Below are 23,936 nucleotides of genomic sequence, written 5' to 3'. Positions count from 1 at the left end.
CATCTTCCCAGCTTTCAGGAACAGGCAGACTTGAATAAGAAAACCCAATGTTTCCATACAATTTTGACATTTTACTGGGACATACCCCATTTTTACTATTTTTTGTGCTTTCAGCCTCCTTCCAGTTAGTGACCGAAATGGGTGAGAAACCAATGCTGGATCCCAGAAAGCTAAACATTTCTGAAAAGTAGACAAAACTCTGAATTCAGCAAGGGGTCATTTGTGTACATCCTACAAGTGTTTCCTACAGAAAATAACAGCTGAAATAAAAAAATATTGAAATTGAGGTGAAAAAAACAGCCATTTTTCTCCCCGTTTTACTCTGTAACTTTTTCCTGCGATGTCAGATTTTTGAAAGCAATATACTGTTACGTCCGCTGGACTCTTCTGGTTGCGGGGATATATAGGGCTTGTAGGTTCATCAAGAACCCTAGGTACCCAGAGCCAATAAATGAGCTGCACCTTGCAATGGGTTTTTATTCTATACCGGGTATACAGCAATTCATTTGCTGAAATATAAAAAGTGAAAAATAGGTATCAAGAAAACCTTTGTATTTCCAAAATGGCCACAAGATAAGGTGTTGAGAAGCAGTGGTTATTTGCACATCTCTGAATTCCGGGGTGCCCATACTAGCATGTGAATTACAGGGTATTTCTCAAATAGACGTCTTTTTTACACACTGTCTTACATTTGGAAGGAAAAAATGTAGAGAAAGACAAGGGGCAGTAACACTTGTTTTGCTATTCTGTGTTCCCCCACGTCTCCCAATAAAAATGGTACCTCACTTGTGTGGATTGGCCTAGCACCCGCGACAGGAAATGGCCCAAAACACAACGTGGACACATCACATTTTCACAAAGAAAACAGCACTGTTTTTTGCAAAGTGCCTACCTGTGGATTTTGGCCTCTAGCTCAGCTGGCACCTGGGGAAACCTAGCAAACCAGCGCATTTCTGAAAACTAGACACCTAGGGGAATCCAAGATGGGGTGACTTGTGTGGCTCTGACCAGGTTCTGTTACCCAGAATCCTTTGCAAACCTCAAAATATGGCCAAAAAAAACACTTTTTCCTCTCATTCCGGTGACAGAAAGTTCTGGAATCTGAGAGGAGCCACAAATTTCCTTCCACCCTGCGTTCCCCCAAGTCTCCCGATAAAAATGGTACCTCACTTTTGTGGGTGGGCCATACCCCCGCCCTCTTATTGTTGAAAAAAACCTTCCTGGCCTCTGGTGGGCTTTCTGCCCCCCCCCCATTGGTGGCAGATGGGCCTCCCATGGGGAGCACCCCTTACCCAAGGGGCTGCCCCCCTAAAGAAAACACACGCATACACACACACACCAATCCCTGGTGCCTAAGTGGTTTCTGCCCCCATGGGGGCAGATTAGCCAAACAAAAATCAGCCGATCTGAGTAAGTCACCCCTCTGGCAGACCTACTGAGCCCTAAAGGCAGGGTGCAACATCTGACACAGGAAGGACAATAGAACACGCAAAACTAAAAATTTTACTGTGGAAAGACTTGGTCATCCCATTAGAGAATACAGGGCCAACCATAACCTCTCAGCTGTCATAACTCCTGAACTATGGGATCAAAGTAGGCACTCTAGGGTATCAAATAACTCATTATATTAAGCCCTACTAGTATCCTAAGCCAAAGTTAATGTTACTTGTTGCTATCTGCAGCTTTAGCTAAGGTGCCACTTTGTTGCATTGAAAACTCCTGTGCCTTCCCAGACACAGATGAAGCAGATTCCACGAGAAAGCTTTCTGCCTCCCTGCAGAGATGCACCAATGACTCAGGAAGGAAAACAAGGTATTGCAGGCCAGGGAGGTGTTAACTTCCTCCTGCAGGATGCCACTTCGGTGTTAGCCCCAAAAGGCAGGCTTCAAAGGGGAAGCCACCTTTGAAGGGCAGATGTATCACACTAAGGAGGAGGACTGTCCCATTGTCCAGGCAGACAAGCTGGCACTGGAGCAGAGAGGGGATACCAGTTGCCAAACTGGTTTCCCCTGTGGTGTGTAACCCTGAGGTAGCCACACCCTGGGGGTGGGCTAATGAGGCCTGACCACTGAAGAAGGAGTCTTGTCATCTTGTGAGTGGGCAGAACGGTACATCATGGGATAGCCAGATGCCACACTCCACAGAACGAGGTCCTCAGGGGGGATAGAACCTGGTAGCCCACTGGCTACCAGCCTCATCCTGCTCTGAGGAAACTTTCAGAGTGTAAAGGGAGCAACCCTGGTACCCAGACCTCATATCTCGACTGACTTGGAAGAAGGACCAAAGGAGGACTAACCTGCTGCACCAATGGATGAGAAAAGAGAAGCTGCACCGACTAAGACTGCACCTGCTGCACCTGGTGGCTAGCAAAGCAAGGGACTGTGCCTGCCATGCCCTGCTCAAGGAGAAGCTGTCTCCAGAGCCCAGTCAAGCCAGGAGAACTCCTACGGACAGCTGGCTGGCCTCCTGTTCGCAGCACAGGAACTCAAGAGCTGAAGAAGCCTGCTGGGGTAAGCTCGTAGCCGAAAGTCTTCAAGCTGCAACCACCCCCTCCAGGCACCACCAAGGACCAAGAGCCGACACACAGAGTTGCACACAAGTTCGCTTAACCTGGGAGTGCGGTCGCAAGGTTGCTGGGACAGTCAGAGGGTGAGTTAACCAACCGGGAAGGACTATCCTGTGACAGCAACAACAGGTAACTAGTAGTCCAGTGGCAACTCGGTTTCGCCAGACTGGAGAGGACTTTTTGGGGTGTCGACCCTGCAACCAGGACCCCCTCACCTTCTTTGTAAACTGAGGAATCCCTCCCGTCAACCACATCGCATCCACAGCATCCTTGAAGCATCTTCAGCATCCTTCACCTATTCCATCAGGACCACTGCATAGGAATCCATTACAATGTAGATAAAGTGTGTGGCACTGCTGAAGGGCTGCTGCTTCTGTGAAGGCAACTGTTCTTGAGGACCTTGCTGGTCCCCCTCACTAGCTCCCTGCTGGAGCTGGTCACCCCAAGTACATCTAACCATCTGCATTGACACTTACCTCAGTTTTCTTTGAAAAGTTTCTAAATGTTCAATTTGTTGACTTTGCCAAGGCTTGTACGCGGTTGAGCTAAATTGCTTTAGGTTATTATTGCTTGTAAATCTCCAGAACACTCCAGTAGGTCTTTTTCTTTCTAGTGTCTAAATTCTTATAAAAATATAGTCATTTTAATAAATTGGTGTTGATTTCTTGAGTGTCATTTCTATTTCTTCCTAAATTATTTTGGTGCGGTTTGAATGCTTAGCACTTGTTCTCTGTGCAAGCCTTGTTGCCCAGTCCCATAGCTAACCAAGGCTGAGCTGAGGGTTTGCAGACAAAATCTACTGGACCTAAAGAGGTTGGCAAGTGTATTACACGGTGAGGTTGCACAACCACACCATGTAATACACCCCATTTCTTCACAGGCTGAATGTTTTTTGCAAATAGATTTACACTCTACTGCTAGGTTAAGGTAACCAAGTTCTGTGACTCGGGAGCGATATTGCAAGGTTGAGCTGCTGAGGGTTGGAATGTCCGAGAGTGCTGTGGTTTTGTATGACAAGATCTATCTTGTTGGAGAGCTTCTCGCGTTGGGCTAGAGAGAGTTCTAGCAATATGGCGTACCATGTTTGGCGTGCCCAGGTCGGTGCCACTAGGATGAGAGTGAGGGATGTCTGTCTCAGCCTCCTGATCATAAATGGAAGACGTGGGAGAGTAAGACCAACTCATCTACAGTGCTTTGCCCATGGACTGCGGGTGTGGTAGTCTGGTGGCGAAGTTAGGACATTTTCCTTTTTCAGCAGTGCCAAACAGATTTATCTGTAAGAACCCCCAACACCAAAAGTACAGCAATAGGATCTGGAAGTGGAGTTCCCATTCATGGACTTGTTGGTAGACCTGTTGAGCCGGTCCGCCACATTGTTGCTGTGTGATCAGGGGTAAATTAAAGAGCATCACTTTTTGGGGCAGAGGGGTAGTCTATTTTGAGGTTGCTCCATTGCCTCTACCCTTGCCACTGTTCCGCCTGTATCCACCCCTGTAGTAACCCCGCAAGGATGATTGTTGCGTTGGCCTAGTGAAGGTGGAAGACGTTTCTGGAGAGGGGTCTTGGATGCGCCACGGAATTGTGAGCACTGAAAGAAACCTTGGGGAGACTGTGTTTAGAAGGCACCTGTGATCTTGGCCATATCAGTGTCTTTCTTTTCTTTTCAAGCATATCGTCGACCTGAGGGCCAAAGAGATACTGACCATGAAATGGGACATTCAGGAGGTGCTGGTGGACCTCCAGCTTAAACCCCATTACGTGCAGCCATGCATGACGGTACAAGAGGATGCTTGTGTTAATGCCACAAGTGGTAGTATGTACAGCATCCAGAGGGAGGTGAATGGAGTATGTAACCCTGTAAGCATCTATTCATAGCATGTGGTGCTGCAGAATCACATGCTATGTATACTCCTGCCATTTAGTGTTGTGCCCAGACTCTAGCAATTCCTTCTGCTACCAACTGCTGCCCTTTCATGCAGTAGGGTTCTGGGAGATGTTCTACCAAGTACGCCATCTGATCCCAGTGGTCGTAGTCTTACCGGGAGAGTAAGCCGATTGAACTGGTCATTCGCCAATGCATCGCTGACTGCACCACCACTCTCTTGCCTCCAGCATCTATCTTCTTCCCCTCCCGGTCAACAGGGGGGCACATCACCATTGCCTTGTATGTTAACGCATTTCCTGGCTGACTGAACCTCCAGAGAGTCAAGGGGTAACTGGCCACAAATGTACGGAGGGTCGCTGGGGGAGGCCTTGAACTTCCTCTGTACTGTAAGTGTGAATAACAGTTTTTCTGAAAATCTCTGTGTTAGATTTGAGAACCCCCTTGAGGGATGTGGTATGTACTAACATCACCTGAAGGAGAGGGTTTAGCAAGGTACAGGTCTGTATCTGCAGTGGGTTTTATATCAGTCATCCCAGGGGTCTGGGCCCTGCAGGTGATATGGATTAGAAGGGAGCTTAGAACTTTCTCTGCCCCAGAGTGTGAGGAACCCAGAGGTGAGTGCTGTGAAGACTCCAAAGGCAACAAAGGAGAAACTGTGGGAGGTGAACAAGGTTGAGGACAAGCAGGAAGTTCTTGGAGCCGTACCCTGTAGTGTCTTTTGGGCCTTTTAGGAGCAGGTGTCAATGGCCTTCTCAATAGTCAATTTCCTCCTATGAGGACATATCATAGTCTTTCGGCACAGAACAGAGTCCTTCGGCACCAGTGGAGGTTTCACCAGAATCCGACCAATGCCTGGCTGAATATCGATGAGTTGCTGCTGAGCATCAAGGTGTTCCTGCAACCGCTCAAGGACTGGCTGTCCGGAGTCACTCGGAGCAGCAGGAGGCAGTAAGTAAAACACAGGAATGATGAAATCGAAGAGTGTCATTGTCCAGAAGGCATCAAGCTTAATCTCGGCTTTCAATACTTTGGGTCCGAGGGTCTTGGTGCCAAACTCGGCCTTGGCCCCAAATGCTTCTGTGGGGTTTGTCTCGACTCCAAAATCTTTGGCTACACCTGTTTTGGGTCTCGAGGGTGGTTGAGACTGCAACTTTGATTCCGGTGCTGAAGCAGCGAATGAGCCTCAAGGCTTTGAAGAGGACTTCGGCACTGAGTGTGGAACATGCGTCACGTCCAGCTCAGAATGTCGGTGTCGACCATGGCCAAAAGGCAGTGGTGCTCCACAGGCCGTGTGTGCAGCACAAGAGCTTGGGGTTGCTGCCTCTATGTCGTGGATAGGGGGAGTAGAAGTATTCACTGTGGTTTTCTTATGATGCTGGGCCAGTGGAGGCTCTCCTGACTCAACATCTGCCCGAGTATAGGCATTCCAACAAGAAGTCCCCTACTGTTTTGACACATGGAGCATCCACCTCTTTTGACATCTGACCCCTCTCGCTCACTGAAGATGTCCAGTGTCTCTACCTCTCTTGTCTATGCGCCATGTCTGCCTAAGCGACAGATGTGTCAGTTCCAAAGATTCTTTTTTTTATCCTCCTAAAGAGCCTTCTTGCTACAGAACGTAAGGCACGCCAAACAGGAGTCTTCGCGGTTGTCGGGAGACAAGGAAAGATTGCAGACTTTGTGGAGGTAAGATCTCAGATATTTGGCTTGGCAAGTAGGACAGAAATGGAATGGAGACCTTTCCACCAGAGGGACATTATCAACTCAGACAGTGGGAGTAGAGAGGTTGGTGACCGATACAGAGGAGAAAGGGGAGTAACGGGGTAGACCGACCAGAAAGTAGGATTGTTTGGAATAACCAACAAGGAAACAGATCCGAGGGCCTTGCCAGAATGGCACAGGTCCTCGAACCGCAGCTCATGACGACACGTCTGAACCAGACGGTGGAGAAAAAAACAATCCAACAATGGAGCCGATGCTCTTGTGCAATACCACTAACAGGTGGAATCACTAGGTCCCGTGGTTTGAAAATACAAGAAAAACAAGTTGTACACATTCAGGCCCAACACTAGGTGGCAGAAGTATGTACAGCAAGTGTATCTACAGCGACACATGCCAAAAACAGATATTATATATACACACACCACAGCTTACTCCTCCTAACACTTTTTACACAGTTCACAAAGGGAAAGTGGACAAAGGGACCTCCCTCCTTTTTGCAAATAACTTACTACTCCAATATGGGAATCTGTAACTTGTCAATGGTTTATCACCCAATTCCAATTACAAACCATTGATACATCTGTTACCGATTCTGTATTTTGAAGGGAAGCACACAACATGATCATTCCAAATACTGAATCAGTATCCAGTCACAATCCCAGTCAGAAAAACTTCATTAACTTAAAAAAAAAAAAAAGAGATTGTTACATGGCCAAAAACTCTGTTGCTACTGCAAACTCCAAAAATTGTGCATCTAGACAAAATCACTCATTTCAGATTTGGCATTTTTCAATAATTTCTACAATTTCCCCTGGGACTGTCACCCCCCCCCAACCTCATTGTGATAAAGGCCCTCATTATGACTTTGGCGGTCTTTTTGCAAGACCGCCAAAGGCGCGGGCGCCAGAAGACTGAAATTTCCTGTCACTGGTAGCCTTTCCACCAGGGTTTTTGTGGCGGTGCTACCGCCGCAAAAACCCTGGCGGAAAGCCGACTCCAAATACAGCCGGTGGTCTTCATTTTACCTCCGGGTCGGAGATGCTAATCTCCGGCAGGTGGGTCCAACCGCCCTGGCGGTTCAAGCGGGGATGTGGTGGGTTGGGGCCTCTGCTATCATTATGTGGCGGCCTTCTCTGCCTGCACGTCAGCAGTGAGATTGCCACAGTGGCCCTGGCCGCCAGGGTCATAATGAGGGCCAAAGTACTGCAACAACTATGTATGCATTTGTTTTTGGTATTTGTGACTGCCTCGTCCATTTTTTTTTTTAAAAGACCACAGCCTAGGTTCATCTCTCTGTTATTGAAAAGTGCTGGATTTAACAAAAGTGACCCACTTTTTTTATACCTTCAATTACTAAAGTGTTTGTCTCGTCGTGGGTACATTCCTGACAGCAGCAATTATGACATGGAAGAAACTGGATGAAGTAGCCTTGTAGAATATTTAGCTTTGACTCTGAGCTGGCCTGTTTCAGGCTTAATGTTTTTTTCTTTGTATCTGTCCTTTATGTGTAACTTATCTGTGTTATAATTATATTAGCGTATGTTTGCTGTATTTGTGAGAGCGCTGCAATGTTCTATTGTTAAGTGATGTAATGTTTTATATATGTACCTGGTTGATTTTATGGAATATTTTCCAAATAAATCTAGTCTTAGTGATGGAAGCAACTGCGGTTCGTTGTCTTACAGCATCAGTATGTGTCAGGTTACAGCAAAAGCCCTTGCTAAATGCCTTGTTGGCTGAGGCGTCAAGTGTGGAATGGCAAGCACCCAAACAGCAAAATGTACTGTGTCCTTGAACTACAAAACCCCTTGCTCCGGATCTGCATCTGCTTAATTGGCCCTCTGAAATGCAAATTTTGCTACTGTCATCTGTACTTATGGCACCGAAAAAGCATACTTACACATAGACGAGCTCAGACTCCCGTCGTACCAGCATGTGCTTCTCATGGATCAGCCGGAACCAGTCAACCAGAAGCTCGTCATCATCATCGGTCTCTGCAAAAGGGGGGAAAATATAAGAAGAGTGGTATAGCTCTGGATAACAACCTATCACACTAAGGAAAAAGGTACACTCCAGGGTAGTAGTAAAAACTTTATTTCAGCCGGAAGCCTTAAAAGTACAAACATAAAAGAGAAAAAAAGCAGATTACGTAGCTGAGTGTCCAGCACTCTTTACCAATTAAGACATACATTCTAACAGCAGACTGCTTAAGTAAAGGAACAGATACACAGAATACCCAGAAGAAAAGAAGACACAAATAAATATACAGAGTATTACTCTAGACAGCAATGCAGTTTAACAGGCATAAAACAGTCTAGTTAGACACATTTCGATAAAGAAGGGCTTTTCGTGGTTGGGAGCATTTTTCCACAAATATGGCAACACTGAACAATTAAAAATGCTTTTGTGGTTTGTCCTACACAAAACCAGAGCTTGAGAATTAAATGGTGGTCACAGTTAACAAGGGGTCACAAGCTACAATAAAAGAATAGAAAAGAAATGCAAACAGAAGGACAAAAAACTCTTTTGGGTCTGTTATGTGCTCCTACTAGTGCATTAAAAGATCCTACTCATCTAGGCCTCCTTTGTGATAGTGACCCTGCTCTGTCTATGTCTCCCATTAAAGTTCCAAGAGACAGGTGTCTGGTATCTGGCAGGAAACCAGAGGATCTACAAAAGATGCATTTTTTGACTAACAGTATTTGTTTGTGGGATGCTGGCCTGGACTGCAACAACGTTGTATTCCAAAAATATCTACCCTGTGTCAAAGTGATAAGGGACAATGTCCTGACAGTTAGTACAAACTCTGGGGAGAAATGTGGATTCATACAGGAGGGTATACAGGTGCCACCACTGTAGGTCATATAATGCTACAATTGACCAGGGCAGTCACCCTTTTGATCCTGGGACGACAGTGTCTTCCTCCATATGATCCACATCCTACCCAGAACGTTTGCAACAGCACAGCAAAGTGCAGGGCTAGGATCTGATCTTAAGATTCAGAGGGCCACATCATGACAGCGTGAACCCAAGAGCTGGCAAACCAGCTTAATCCATTGTGATCTCAAGCAGGTGTAAGCTGGAAAGACAAAAAGAATATGTGCCACAGTTTTACAACATAGGCAAAGTGGTACAGATTAGCAGTGAATGATTTCAGCGGTAAGGATCCTATCCTGAGCTGCATGTACAACTTCCTGTCCATAAGGTCAGTTATGGTGTCTAAATATTGCTCATATGTACTGGTGGATTTGAAATTAATGAACTCCCTTGTTAGTGCCCCTCTAGTGTTATGTTGCTCGTTGTTCTGGGCAACCCAGGCCCAAAAACCCTAAGTTGGTCTTTAGGTTGGATAAGGTCTGGCCGCCAGAAGTTCAAAGACTCCTGCAAGCCTAGGGCAGGCAGGGCTCTTTTGACAGCCCAACCATACTATTTTTTGTGCTTTATCCAGCTCAACAGCATCTTCCAGTGCCACAGTGTAGGGTGTATGCTCCAAAACAAGAGTGGTCTCAGCCTGGCTTTTTCCTGTATTGGTTTACTTCCCATATCGAGCCTTATAGGGTGTAAGGGTGTGCTAGCTTGCAGTAATGGTAATTTCCTAAGGTACTTGCTTTCTGTCCTTGTTAGTTCTGTAATGTTAGATGACCCCCACAATTCAGCACCATAAAGTGCCACCCCCACCGCCTTTGCATCGTATATCTGAAGAGCAGGTCTAACCGTTTTGCTTCGGGACGAGCAATGTTCTTTCAGTAAGGCACCTACAAGTTGCTGATGTTTCATACCTATTTTATCTATATGCGATTTCCAAGACATATTGCCAGTCAGTTTAATAGCCCAGTAATCAAGAGCCTTCACCCTCTCAAGTTCAGTCCCCCCCTGCCCATCTTCCCCCAATAGGATTTGTGTGAGTTAATCATCATGTATTTCGTCTTTGTGGTGTTTACCTCTTGCCCAAGCCTGGAGCAGAGCTCCTCAAACCGGTTCAACAGTCACTGCAGGCCCATAGGAGTCTTAGAGACCAGCAGCATGTCGTTGGCGAAGAGTAGTGTGGATATTTTTTACTGAGCAAGAATGGGAGCAACTGCAGTGGTCTGGGAGAGAAAGTGTACAACTCCGTTCATGTATAGAGAGAACAGTGTCAGGGCAAGCACACATCCCTGAAGCACACCTCTGCTTACTGGGATTTGATAACTTAGCTGCCCCAGGTTTCTTTCCCCCATTGGAGTCTGGTAAAGTTATTGTGGTGGAGGCAGACAACCAGGGCCAAGATGTCCTGGAACATTACCAGCTCCTGAATGGTGTTCCAGTGCTTCTGCTGTGGTACCAAGTCAAAAGCCAATTTCAGATCAACAAAGGCCACATAAAGATGGCTTTTGGTGATCAGAACTGTTTTCCAGCACAATAGGAGAAACCTAAAGACCTAGTCTACTCTGCTGGTTTTCCTGAATCCTGAATTTTGGCCAAGGTCGTCCAGCAAAACACTTTTTGTATGGACTCAATAATGCAGATGGGCCTATAATTTGTTGGTAGGCTCAGGTCTCCCTTATTGTATATGGGGACCACCTCAGCTCCTTTCCACGGATCTGGAATGGGGGGCCTTCTTGCTGTTTTTGCTAGATTTAAAAGTTGGTGTAAATATTTAGACCACCAATCCCTTTCACGGAAGAATACATCCCTTGCTATACCATCTGGGCCTGGAGCTTTTTCACGTACTATGGAACCAATAGCAGTAGCAATATCCCCCAGGCTAAACAGGTCATCCTCCCTGGAGAACGGAGATGAAACGATAAAAACTTGTGAAGATGTCAATGAGTTATCGTTATGAAGGCTTTCAAAGTGATCGACCCACACAGAAGGTGCAATGTGGTTTACTGGCTGTGGTGTCACAGGGTTTGCGACCCAAGTAACCATAGACCAGAACATCCTTAAATACTTGCTTACACAAATATTCGCTAGATCCCTCCATCTCTCCTAATCCAAGTCTCTTATGGCCTTAAATTGGGATTTCTTATAAGCCTTTCTGGCATTGCATATTAAACCCTCAACTTTTGACCTTATTGCTAAAATCAGCTGCTTCTTGCAAAGCCTACACTCCTTGTTGAACCGTGAGTAACGACCTTGGGATTTCTTCTTCAGTCTAGTGTAATCAAGTTACAATCCTTGGTAACTATCCTACCACAGACGGTACAGAAAAAGTATCCTATGAAATTAGCTGAGTAGTAAGGCATGGGAGATTATTCAATCACACCAAAATGAACCAATGGAAAACATTTTACCACTCTTGGGGTGGATATGAGTTTGGTATAGGCTTTGAAAGGTACCACAAAATACAAAGAGCTGGTACATCCTCTACAAACTACTCTCCCATATCCAGAGAGCTGACACAGGCCTGCATAACTAACCCACAACACAGGGTGCTGCCTACTCTGTGGAAAACCAAATACTGACACCGAGAAGGGCGCTACTGTTCTGGGTAACTTCTGTAATAAAAGGGGGAATGCAATGTGGGGAAACATCCTCCCACAGTCAGAAGACTGTCATGCCCCTGTAAAAATACACCAGGCACAGCGAGCAATGGTGCTGGACTAGCTAAATAAGTATGTTACATCCAAAGGGGTGGATGAGCCCTGGAAATCTATGGCATCCCAAAAGATGCCTGGTAACGTACTGAGCCACCAGGGGCTCGAGTGACTGTTCCAACAGGCCCCCTTCTCAGTTTAGTGTGACCCTTTGGCCCACTGCTGTGCCTCTCTGTATTGAAATGCATTTGGACGAGGCTAAATTCAGGACAATTGCTGGCAGAAAACCACAGGCACGGCTTAGGTAGAACTCCTGTGGCCAAGTAGCACTCTTCACACTATACAACCCTCCACAACTTCTTTTCTAGTCTTTGTAAACAATCTTGAATCATAGATCCAGCCACATGACTACTAATGGAACTGTTGCACAAAATGGTACAACTCTTATTTAGCAAAAGGTAAACATTCTCCTTACTCACATAGGAACTGTGTAGCCCACAAAACCACAAGATCAACTTTGCATGGCTACTACAGTCAAGCTCACAGCTGTGTAAGTGAAGGGCTTCCTCATTTACAGGAATTGAACAATCCTTTTATCTGTGCCTAAGCTAAGCTCAATGTCACTGGGATAGCATGGACCTCTTTCAGGTATCTCACCACAGTCTAAATTACAGTCTCAGCTAATCTCCTTCATTTTACCAAAATGCCAATGTCTACCCTATTGTAATCTCACTTAATTTCATCCTTAACAAGAAACCTACTTTAGCAGTGTTAAACTAAGCCTGTCTTACATTTTAACTGAATTATGTAGCCCCTGTAACTTCTGTCTAAGCCTTGCTCCGTCTGTCTTGAATAGAGATGACATGGCCTCACTTAACACTGGCTAGCCTAAGTGCCTCTTATTTTAACAGGAAAGATTTGGCCCCATTTATTAAAGGCAGAAGGCCTGATGTACTGTTTGGTGGACAGAGTACAGTCCATAAGTGGGGTGGAAGACATTAACTCTGCCACCCTGATGAGCTACCCTCCACCAAATTTAGAGATGACCTCCGGTTCAGCAGGAGGTACCTTATAGTGTACTAAAGGTTTGGTGGACACCCGCTGTCTGTTTTGACAGCAGTTCACCAAACTTTTAACATTTTTTGCTTTTCACAATTCCCAAAGTGTGAGTTTTGTTTTGAAAACAACAAAATAATGACTTCTAAACCCTAAGAGTTTTCTCCTGTGGTGTGGGAGTCACAGTTTTTTACCCTGTTTTCCATCGCCAGGTTTTGCCATTGTGTAACTAAGCTTCCCTCATCGTTAAAAGAATTAAGATATGCTTGCAACCACGGTCTATGCTAAGAGCCTCCAATTTGGAATGGAAACTATGTGGCCCTGCTTACAACTTGCATGGTATGCTCCTTCTGTATTAAACAGGAATTATACAATCCACTTTAGAGTTGTGTAAACAAAGCTTTTTTATGGGACTTTTACAGCTTATCTACCCCAGCATTGCACTCCGTCTTTCACTAGAATGGTTCATCACCTCTTACCACTATCTAAGCTGCGCAGTTTGCCCTCCAGCTCGATCCCACGCAGCTCCATCTCATCAAGCTGGCGCTCAATAGTGTTCAGCTCCCCGTGGATATCTTCCTCTGGGATGTACTGGTCTGCTTGTACCTACACAGGAGCAAACAAACACATGATTTTCACAAAGTAAAAACTGGTGGTGGTGTGCAGTCTTCGTTATCAAACCTCTACATGAGAGACCTTTCTGATTTCTTTGTAGAAATGCTTGTTTCCCTATTTTGCGGTGGGAAGTGCAAGGTCTGTCAGATTTATTAGAGAAGATGAAAATTCTACCCGCCCCCGCCAACTCTAACCTTCCCGTCCCCCATTCAGACATTTTCTGCTTCTTCTTACCTTGCGTTTAACCAATGGGAAGCCGTGCCCTGGGGCAGGGGGCCTTGCCGGTTTAGGGCCTTTTGTGCTTTTCCTTGTTGACGGAGAAATGACAGGTGATGCAGCAGGTGAGGCCTTCCTGTTAAATGGGTTCTCTTTACAAGAGGACTGTAAAAGAAAGGCATAGCAATGGAAGCATGAACTGCTGGAGTGTTACTACCATACGCTGAAGAGTAATAGCCCTCACATCTTTTGTATCAGTGCATCACTGATATTTCGCATAGTGGCACTCACAACCTCTGTATGTTTGCTTCATTGAGGATATTCCAAGTAGTGCTTGAATCTTTCGTGCCACTTTTGTCACCCCTAAGTAATCCTCAAACCTCTTCTGTCAGGACATCATTGACAGGGACCCTCACACTTCCTGCACTGGTTCATCATGGATATCACTACCCAGGTGTACTCACATCATCTGTATATGTATCACTGAAAGAATTCCCAGGTGCCCTCACACCCAGTGTACCTGTGCATCACTGATTTCACCCCTATGTAGGCTCCACAGTCTGTATGTCTGCATCATAGATATTGCCACAGAAGCACGCACATGTTTTGTAGCCCTGCCTCAATGATATCAGACCCAAGAGGTCCCACACTTTTATTAGGGCATCAAGGATATTTTCCAGAGATCCTTGCATCTTTTTATCTTTATATCACTGAGGTCACCCTCAGGAGCCCAAACAACATCTGTCCATGTGAATCAGTGATCACACCCACACGATTCCTCGTACTTTCTGTACATGTGCATCATCACTCCACCTTCAATTGCTAATTTTCTGTATAATGTGGCTTACCTTTGGCTGTGTTTTCTGTGGTGGTGAAGAAACACTCTCACTGCCATCCTGGGAAGCAGCAGCAGTGGGTACTGTAGGCTTAGGAGGTGGAGGCCGATGTGGGCTGGACTTCAGACTGCCGCACGAGGAACTCCTGCTGCTCTGCGGCAAGGTGGCCTGATCAGCCTCATGCTGAGCCAGTTCACCAGCAGAAAGCCTGGCAGGTGTTGGGTCATCGTTGGTGGGGCACAGGGCTGCTGCATGCACAGCAGGCTCTGAGGAGCTCTTGCTGACCGTCTCATTCAGTGGGGGATCTGAAGAAAGACTCTCTATGCTGAGAGCCGGAGACGGAGTACAGGATGACGGCTCTGAGTGAGAGGTCCGAGAGGCTGAAAGAAGGCTGGTGTGCCGAGCTGTGAACATACAAAAGATATGGTGAGAGAAGCTTGCGACTGGCACACCGTGCACTAATGAAGTACCCAAGGGTGAGCCCAGGAAAAAAAGTCACGTATAAAACTGGTTGCAGTAATACTTCACCGACAAGTAACAATACTATGGGGTACAGTAATTCATTTTTGCAGTATAACTGTGCCAATATAAGTTTCAAACCTCAGAATGAAGATGAGCCTCATAAATCAAAGTTTTAACATTGATTTCCTAGGGCTTTTTCCTCATTCTGAGCACTTTTCCATTGATAAATTCTACCAGCTTTTCACATAAAAAAAATATGTCCAGGCAAAAATCCAAAGATGTAATTCTTACCACAAAACTGGTAATCTTGATGTGGGTGGGAACTCGTTTCTGCAGAATTGAGATTATTGGCAAACATGTAATAAGAACCAGAGAACGTGTTTCCACAAGAGAAGGGAAAACATTTTCCAGACAGTCCTGTAACTTTACCCCTGAATTATGCTCTTACCTAGAGGGGAGGCATTGGGGGCTTTGGGAGCGGCTCGCTTCTTAGCCTTTGGGCTGCTGGTGGGTGTGATACCGTACCAAGGGTGGCTTTGGGGCAGTGAGGTCTCGCTGTCCTCTGGCTCATTATCTTCATCATCTTCAAAGGGGTTGTAAGGCTTAGGCTGAAGTGGTGGCTTCCGTAAAGAGGTCCGGCCTACCCGATCCTGGGCAGGGCTTTGCAGTTGTTCTTCGATGGGGGCCCTTGGAGGAGTCCCTGGGGGTGGTGGAGCTGCTTTCCGCCTCTTCTCCTGGACCAGCACAATCCATGGAGGCTCTTTGTGAGGTTTTCCGTTCTCCACCCTTGGGACAAAAGAGAAAAGAAGGGTGAGAAATGAGAGGCTAGAGATAAGGGAGGAGAAAAAGGTGTTGATTTAGCTGTGTAATTTTAGCCAAGGTAAATTAGAAGCGCAAGGGATACAAATAAAGTTTGGTCACATGATTACCTACCAAGAGAAAACAGTCAACTAATGGAACAATCCGTGGAATATGCACAGTTTTTTTATATTCCGTTTCCTCTTAGTGGTGCTTATGGAGATTATTTTCTCCACTACAAAAATTCCATTTCTACACTATGTGGGAGTGTAGGGTCACTGCAGGTTAAACGTTAAGGCATCAGTTGAAAGAATCAGGAATTTTAGAGGAGCAACAAAACAACTGTAATGTTCTTGAAATAAAGACTGACTGTAAAAGGGGGGGGGGAGACATCGCTAATATTTCTTATGACAATCTGTCTGGATCACTGGGTTTGTTAAAAATGGACTCCATCTGCACCCCTTGTGGCTAAATCTCACTTTAAAGTTTAAAGATTCTCTAGCTCTCCGCCCTACACAGGTTGGAAAGCTTAGAATGGTTCACTCCTCTAAGTGAAGAAATTTGAATACATTCTCAATCCTCTTTTCAAGATTTCAGATGATAAAAGCTTATGAAGATTTCAGAGTTCTGCGCAGCTGGCAGGCTTGCGGAATATCCAGCATTCACTGCAGTAGTTCAGTTTGTTTCATCTGCAAGTAACTTTGAACAAGTATTGTTGTAGTTTTATAACCTTGATGTGATCATAGCCCAAGTAATTTAAAAAAAAACAAAAAACTTTAAGAAGCTCTACTCAGAGAGGAGCTTTGGCTCCACCCAAATGTTGATTCCATAGTATATAGATTGTGATTGGGCAGAAGTGGTTGACTTCTGCTGCAATATCATGCTTGTATTTCAATTTGTTTGCACTGTGATATAGCTTATGCTCAAGCTGGGTTGGGTATGGTAACAGTTCAATGATCAAGGGTGTAAGCCTGATCTGTTCATTGTGAAAAATTATGACAAAGGCAGTAGGCCTGAATTATTTATTGTGAAAAGAATATGCTCAAGTCTACAGGACTTTAAATATGGATTGTCATTATACTGTTTTAAAGCTTGTACACAGGTAATTAGTTACATGGAATCTTACAGACAATAACAGGCAAGGGTTCTGGTGATGGTTATCCACTGTGACAACACTTCAAGGAAGAAAATATGCATTTTGAGCATGATTGTTATGCCATTTTATGAAGGGCTGTACAGGGTTTTGCCAGCTGTAACATTCTACATATTTGTAATATTGATTATATACAGATAGATGCATTGTGGGAAAGCTGGTTATCGTAACAAGTCAGTGATAAAAGCTGTAATCCTGATTGGATCTTTGAAAAAATGTCAGAGGCCATAAATTGTTTTTTAATGAGAATTTACAACAAACGCAGTAGGCCTGACATATTTATTAGGAAAATCACGTTATAAGTAATAGGCTTTTAAAGGTGGATTGGTATCATATCGCACTGTGTTGAAGCCGGTAGGCAGGTATTGAGTTACATGGTTTCTTGCACATTAGGCAATGGTTACAGTATTGGTTACCCCACTTTGACAGTATACGACAGTCCCTGCAGACAATTAATTTTTGCACATTGTTAATCTTTGTTAACCCTCTTAGGAGAATATTGTTTTGTCTAATGCAATTTTGTGTATATTTATAGGTTTCTCACTATATGCCCAAGGGCTGCCTTGTGGGAAAGTTTATGCAGAATTCAGTAGGTCTGAGTTGGTTATGGGGACACTCAAATGATAAAAGGTTATAGGCCTGACTAATTCATTTGAAAAATGTATGCCAGGCATCATAGTTCTGATCTGTTTATTTTTTTAATTAATGGATATTTATGACAAAGCCAGTAGGTCAGAATAACCTATTGTGAAATTCATTTATTAAAACCAGTAGGCCAATAGGAGTGAATAAAGGGTGAAGACTGTAGACTGACAGTTTGTTATATGAAATCCCACAAAGTAACTTAATAGACAAGGGGTTCTTTGAAATTTAGCTTCTCTTCTTTTGGTGGACATTTCCTTCTACTGCACATAGTTACAGCCCATAAAAGAATAATCTTGCTTTACAAACACTGAGGCCTGTCCGCTTACACCAAGGGACAATGTAATTTCAAAATATTACTTCTTATATTCAGATGCTTGCACTGGACAACAATACAGTATTTATCTGTCAAGTGCTAAAACCCAATGGCACTGAAGCACTGCTGCACCAGCAATGACCAAGCATCCATAACAGATGGATTTGTCTTTAAGTCCTGTCAGAAAGGCAAACGTTGCTTGGTCTTAAATCATCCTCTAGTGGATCAGACCAGCTGCAGGAGATTGTTCGAAAGGTTTGGCCACCTGTCTTCTTGCTAACATATTTAGGAAGACTGAACGGCAGAGCAGGATAGTACATGGAGTACAAACCTGTTTCAGTAAGTTAGGTTAAACCAAAAAGAGCTTTGTGATTAATAATCATGACTTTACCTTTAAGGCTAGGGGCAAATGAAGTCGGTTTAGGTTTTGTAAAACAAGTGTAACAAAGGAGCAACATAGGTTTTCCTAGTAGCAGTCATTACCACTGTGATAGCGGAATTCTACAGAACCTGCAGTATCCAACTTAAGACTGGCTTCCCATTAACATTCTACATTAAGTATTCTCGTCAACATTCGTCCTACCTGTTTTGGTATAGTTTATTATATTCTAAACCTGTAAAGAAGCGTCACGTGCTGAACTAATGAAAATTACTGACCTGTAAGAGAAGTTGCACAAAGTGGGTTTACCTTCCCTTCACATGCTCAAGCTTCCTATTTTCTGTTCCATGGTACTCACCACATACTCTGCAAAAATAAAAATAGCTGCAGCAGCTGAAACAGAACATTCCAGGAGCCTGCCACCTCACAAAGCACAGAATTCTGAAAGTGGCTGGGCCTACTGTAATCGGACAAATTTAAAAAGAGATTGTAAATCTGTCTTGAGGTCTCATCACCCCACAAATGATGGAGCCTAACACTTTCTTTGGTCCTGCCAAATATCTGACGAGTAGGAATTAAGAGACTCGAGCACAAAAATACTCCTGTAACAAGTATGTTTTTCTTTATTCAGCATATAGGTTCTTAAGAGGCACTATTTTAAAATACCAATCGGCTAGGAAGGCCACAGGTGGTTCCTATTACAATCTCCAGACAGTGTCCATTCTTTCTGGGGGCAGAGCTAAGGCGGTGCTCAGTTCGACTATAAACCATTAACTTTAGGTCACCAATGGGAAGTAGCTGGGAGATCTGATTAGAAAACTCACTTTCTTCACATTTCCTTTCAGGCAAGCAGGGAAACAAGGCAGGCAAGAAGAGTGAAAGAAGAGAAGATACCAGAGGAAGTAGATTGGCGATCTGACTTTCCCTGAAAACAAGACTTACCCTAGGACCCCTGAAACCATTCATGGAGTAAGGAACAGTGAAGGACATGTGATTGCTGTATTCATTCTCAAGATCTGCTGGTAGCAGAGAGATGCTGAACAGCCGCAAGATGCACTGTATCAGATGTGCCCAAAGGCAGAAACCAGTCTTAAGGCCACTAGGCATTTTATATTTTGGGAAAACAGAAAGGAAAATTTAAAACAGAATTACAGAACACAAAAGTAGCATGCAGACTCAAAATAAATGTGACCACACACATGGAACAAGGACACATCAGTCAAGTTAGATTTCAGATTTTGGACACTGTCAAGCATAGGTTGGACATAGATAATACCAAAAAACTTTTACAAAGAGAAGTTTTGGATTAAGCAGTTGGACAATTCACAACCTCATGGCATGACTGGGAAAATGGAAAGGTCTTGGGTTTTTGTAAGGGATACAAAATATAATTGATTCACTCATATATTGTTTGGGTTAATTTCAATGTTATTATATTAGGGGTTCCCATAGTGGTTGGATGTTATGTTCATTTGGGATAAGCCACATGCAGTGACCTTTGACCATTTCCTTAACTGTAGGACAGTGTAGGATGCTGGCTCAATACATTGTGCCGCACCCACAGCGGCACATGGGAGGTGGGGTGAAGAGGTTAAAGTTGATGCGAGTGCCCAATGTTAGTCAATAGAGGTTAATTGTTCCATAAGCAGTGTCCACTTCAGCTCGCCCACCATAGGGGTTGGATTAGCATGAAGTGGGCACTCCCAATTTACTTACATTTCCTGACAGTCCTGCCGCTAAAAGCGGGGTCCGGAACTGGGAGTTGACTTCCTTCACCATTTGGAAAGGCCTTAGTCACATTTCAAAGGTGGCAAGGCCTTTGAAGCTTCCTGCCCTGGGATGTCCATCCTGCCTGAGAGAGGAGGTGACACCTCTGCCCAGAGGTTTTTGTTCTGAGCCCTTGAGAGCACTGGCTCTCATCTCGGAGGGCCAGAACTTTGTCTAAGGTGGCTGTACTGGTTTTGACCGGACAGTGCCCATGTTAGGAGTTGGTAGGTTTTATAGGGGGCACCTCTAAGTGCATGTATTAATAAATCCATCACTGGATTCAGTGAGGGTTTATTAATACAATATGTTTGATCGCAAACATCCCTAACTTCAGTGGGGAACTCATGATGACCAGTGTCCAGCACATGTACTTAAAGTGGCTTCACTGTTCACTGACTGTGTCTGAGAATCGACAAAGACATACTAGGAGCATTTCCGCTCATGCAGGTATGCCCTCACATGTAATATAATGCACCCTGCCACTTGGACTGGAAGGCCTGCCAGAGGGGTGACTTACATATATTACATGAAGTGCAATTGGACAGAGTGCACAGGCTGTGTGTCATGTAGTGTTTTCATTTTGGGTCTGCACCAAGACACGCAGTGTGCAGAGGCAGCACTGGGTGCACTTAGGTGAGAGGGTCCCTGCGGGTGGCACAATCTGTGCTGCAGCCCTCAGGGGCTTTCCTTTAGTATCCCATGCCTTAGGTACCAGGGGTACCATTTGCTAGGGACTTCCAAGAGAAGTCTTCCTCTTCTAAGTGGAAGAACCTGGAAAGGCCATCTGCATTGGCATGGTCAGTCCCAGGTCTATGTTCCACTGTAAAGTCCAGGCCCTGTAGGGAGATGGACCACCTTAACAGTTTGGGGGTTTCACCTTTCATTTGCATTATCCATCTGAGAGGCCTATGGTCAGTTTGAACTAAGAAGTGTGAACCAAACAAATATGGTCTCAGCTTCTTCAGGGACCAAACCACAGCGAAGGCTTCCCTCTCAATGACACTCCAATTCTGCACTCAGGGGAGTAACCTCCTGCTAATGAAAGCAACAGGTTGGTCATGGTCATTAATATTGATTTGGTCTGCTCCTATCCCATGCTCAGAGGCATCAGTTTGCACAATGAACTGCTTAGAGTAATCTGGGGCTTTTAGAACAGGTACAGAGCACATTGCTTCTTTCAGAATGTCAAAGGCTTGTTGACAGCAGACTGTCCAGTTTACCTTTTTGGGCACCTTTTTGGATGTGAGTTCTGTGAGGGGTGGCACAATGGTGCCATAGTCCGTCACAAACATCCTGTAGTACCCAGTCAAGTCAAAGAATGTCCTGACTTGGGTCTGGGTTGTTGGAGCTACTCAGTCCAGAACTGTCTGGATCTTGGGTTGGAGTGATTGAACTTGGCATCCGCCAACCAGGTGCCCCAAGTATACAATCTGACCCTGCCCTATCTGGCACTTGCTTGCCTTGATAGTGAGGTCTGCACTTTTCTGAGCCTCAAGGGCCTTTCTGATGTGGATCAGGTGATCCTGCCAGGTAGAGCTGAAAACAGCAATATAATCTAGATATGCTGCACTAAAGTCTTCTTACCCAGCCAATACTTTATTCCCCAACCTCTGGAAGGTGGCAGGGGCATTCTTCAGACCAAAGGGCATAACAGTGAACTGATAATGCCCATCAGCAGTAGAGAATGCAGAACTTTCTTTTGCTCCTGGAGTCAGGCCTATCTGCCAGTACTCTGATGTGAGATCAAAAGTACTCAGGTGTCTGGCTGCTCCCAATCTGTCAATAAATTAATCTGCTCTTGGAATCGGGACCACATCTGTCTTGGTCATTGCACTGAGACCCCCGTAGTCCATGCAGAACCTCATCTCTTACTTTCCACCCTGGGAATGAGGTTTGAGGACCAGTACAACTGGGCTGGTCCAGGGGCTCAATGACTCCTAAATCCAGCATCTTACTGACTTCAGCTTTGATGCTCTCTTCGACATGGTCAGAATGTCTGTAGATCTTAATTTTGACAGGTAAACTGTCCCCAGTGTCCACATCATGGGTACACCAGGTAGTTCTGCCAGGGGGTCAAGGAGCAGAGTTCAGCAAACTGGTGCAAGCCCTGCCTGCAGTCAGTCGGCTGTTGGTAGGAGAGGGTGTCTGAAAAGACTACTCCCTGAACTGAGCCATCTTTAGGATTGCTGGAGAGGAGAGCAGGGACAGGCTCACTCTCAATTTCCTGTCCCTCATCACTGACCATGAGTATGGTCAGCTCAGCTCTGTCAAGGTGGGGTTTCAGGCAGTTTACATGGAGCACCTTTTTGGGGGTCCTTTAACTGCCAAAGTCCATCAAATAGGTGGCTTCCCCTTTCTGTTCAAGGATGGGGTAGGGTCCACTCTATTTGTCTTAGAGGGCCCTAGGGACCACAGGCTCCAACACCCATACTATCTGTTCCTGATGCTGATGGAGGGTCAAGGGGACCAACAATGGCAATCCTAACCATTTCAAAGGCAACCCCAACCAATGGAAGTGGAATTAGGAGGACATTTGGTTGTCCACCTGTCTTACCAATGGCCTGACAGGTGACACAGGCGTTACAAAACTCCTTTACTTTTTGGGACATACCTTGCCAGTAGAAGTGGTTAATCAACTGACTCCATGTTTTTGTCTGTCCAAGATGCCCAGCTAAAGGTGATGTCTTGGGCCAATGTTAGGAGAAATGTTCTGCTTTGCTGAGGCGAGGCACTGCCAGCTCCTGGTTGCACCAGGTTTAAGGTCTCTGGCCTCAGAATACAGGAGTCCCTCCTCCCAATAGGTCTTGTGGGTACCACTAACATCACCCTTTTCCTGTGCAGCAGCCTCGATTATTTCCCACATGACTTCCCAAACCACATCTATACCAGCTCATTAGAGCTTTCCTCTTAACATTTCTGCTTAAGTTTGAGTTCAGTGCATATGCATTTTCCCTTTACTGGAATACCCTAAGTGATGCAACCAACAGGCGTCAAAAGCTTTCTGACTTGACAAAGCCTGAGAGAAGACAAATTATTTTTCAATACTCTTAGCTCCATCACTCACCTTCGATAGTATGGGATTCCTACATGTCTTGTGTTTTTTTAAAGCAATTGACCACAAATAGGCCTTCAATGGAAGTTTCAACACTGTTCTCAAACATGCACTTTGTATCTATGCGGAAATATACTCCTCCACTGACTCAGCACTTATTTTGGGTCTAAAGTAGAACGCTAGATTCCTCAGAATATTGTCTCAACAATTTTTCATTAGCTTCTGAGTAAACATCCAAACTATGAACTCTCAGTGGGGTGCTTCTATCTATGGAAGACTGTCAAGAACTATATGACCAAGATAATTGAAAAGAAGAGCAGTTTTTTCTGGGAGCATCATATTTCCTTGCATCTATGACTTCAAGCATAATTCTTAAAAATGCACAGCCATTGCTTCTACTTTATTTGTGATTTCCCTGGTTGTTGTAAAAAGGGAGGCAGTTGAATTACATTTTGGGTAGAATCCGTAGTTCAAATAGAAAGATTGGCCAATATGCAGAAAGTCTTTAAAAATACTACAGCTCACCTTGATTTAATGTTTACGTTTAACCCTCCATTCATGCTTCTAAAATCAACAATGTCAAATTAAGTTAGCTAGACGAGAAACAAAGGCAAATATACATCAATACCTTGTGGTCACTAGTACACAGGCTGTAGTGACAAGCTGCGCATTCACTTAATTGTGTGCAAGCCGATCTGGATTCCTTTTAGCCCAAACAAATATGGCTGCCAGCCCTTGACATCAGATGCTCACTCACAACATTCTGGAAAGCCTGAAGAATTCTGGAAGTCTTATGCAGATGTAAAGTCTGCACCCGGGCGATCCGTGAATCACACATTTTGCAGAGGCGACTCCTCAGTTACTATACAGTCAATCCATATTTATTCTTAAGGCAGCGACTTTGTTAATGCAGTAAAATTCAGTTTTACCACAATTACGGTGAACAGGGCACGTC

The 23,936-nt window shown here is 44.8% G+C and overlaps 1 protein-coding gene across 3 annotated transcripts in view; it reads right to left on the bottom strand.

The window, feature by feature from the left end:
• Positions 1 to 23,936, bottom strand: part of MICALL1 (MICAL like 1) — a 242,969-nt gene that overhangs the window by 96,021 nt on the left and 123,012 nt on the right. For all 3 annotated transcript variants that reach the window (XM_069231399.1, XM_069231400.1, XM_069231398.1), the window contains 5 exons: positions 15,323 to 15,660; positions 14,425 to 14,816; positions 13,595 to 13,741; positions 13,225 to 13,351; positions 8,074 to 8,167 (listed from right to left, as the gene is read on the bottom strand). In XM_069231399.1, coding sequence (XP_069087500.1) covers positions 8,074 to 8,167; positions 13,225 to 13,351; positions 13,595 to 13,741; positions 14,425 to 14,816; positions 15,323 to 15,660 — 1,098 coding nt within the window. The remainder of the gene's footprint in view (positions 1 to 8,073; positions 8,168 to 13,224; positions 13,352 to 13,594; positions 13,742 to 14,424; positions 14,817 to 15,322; positions 15,661 to 23,936) is intronic.

Source organism: Pleurodeles waltl, chromosome 4_2 (assembly GCF_031143425.1).
Source record: "Pleurodeles waltl isolate 20211129_DDA chromosome 4_2, aPleWal1.hap1.20221129, whole genome shotgun sequence".
In the NCBI taxonomy this organism is placed as follows: domain Eukaryota; kingdom Metazoa; phylum Chordata; class Amphibia; order Caudata; family Salamandridae; genus Pleurodeles; species Pleurodeles waltl.
The sequence above is the reverse complement of the archived record's forward strand: the minus strand, read 5'-3'. Positions and strand labels throughout refer to the sequence as shown.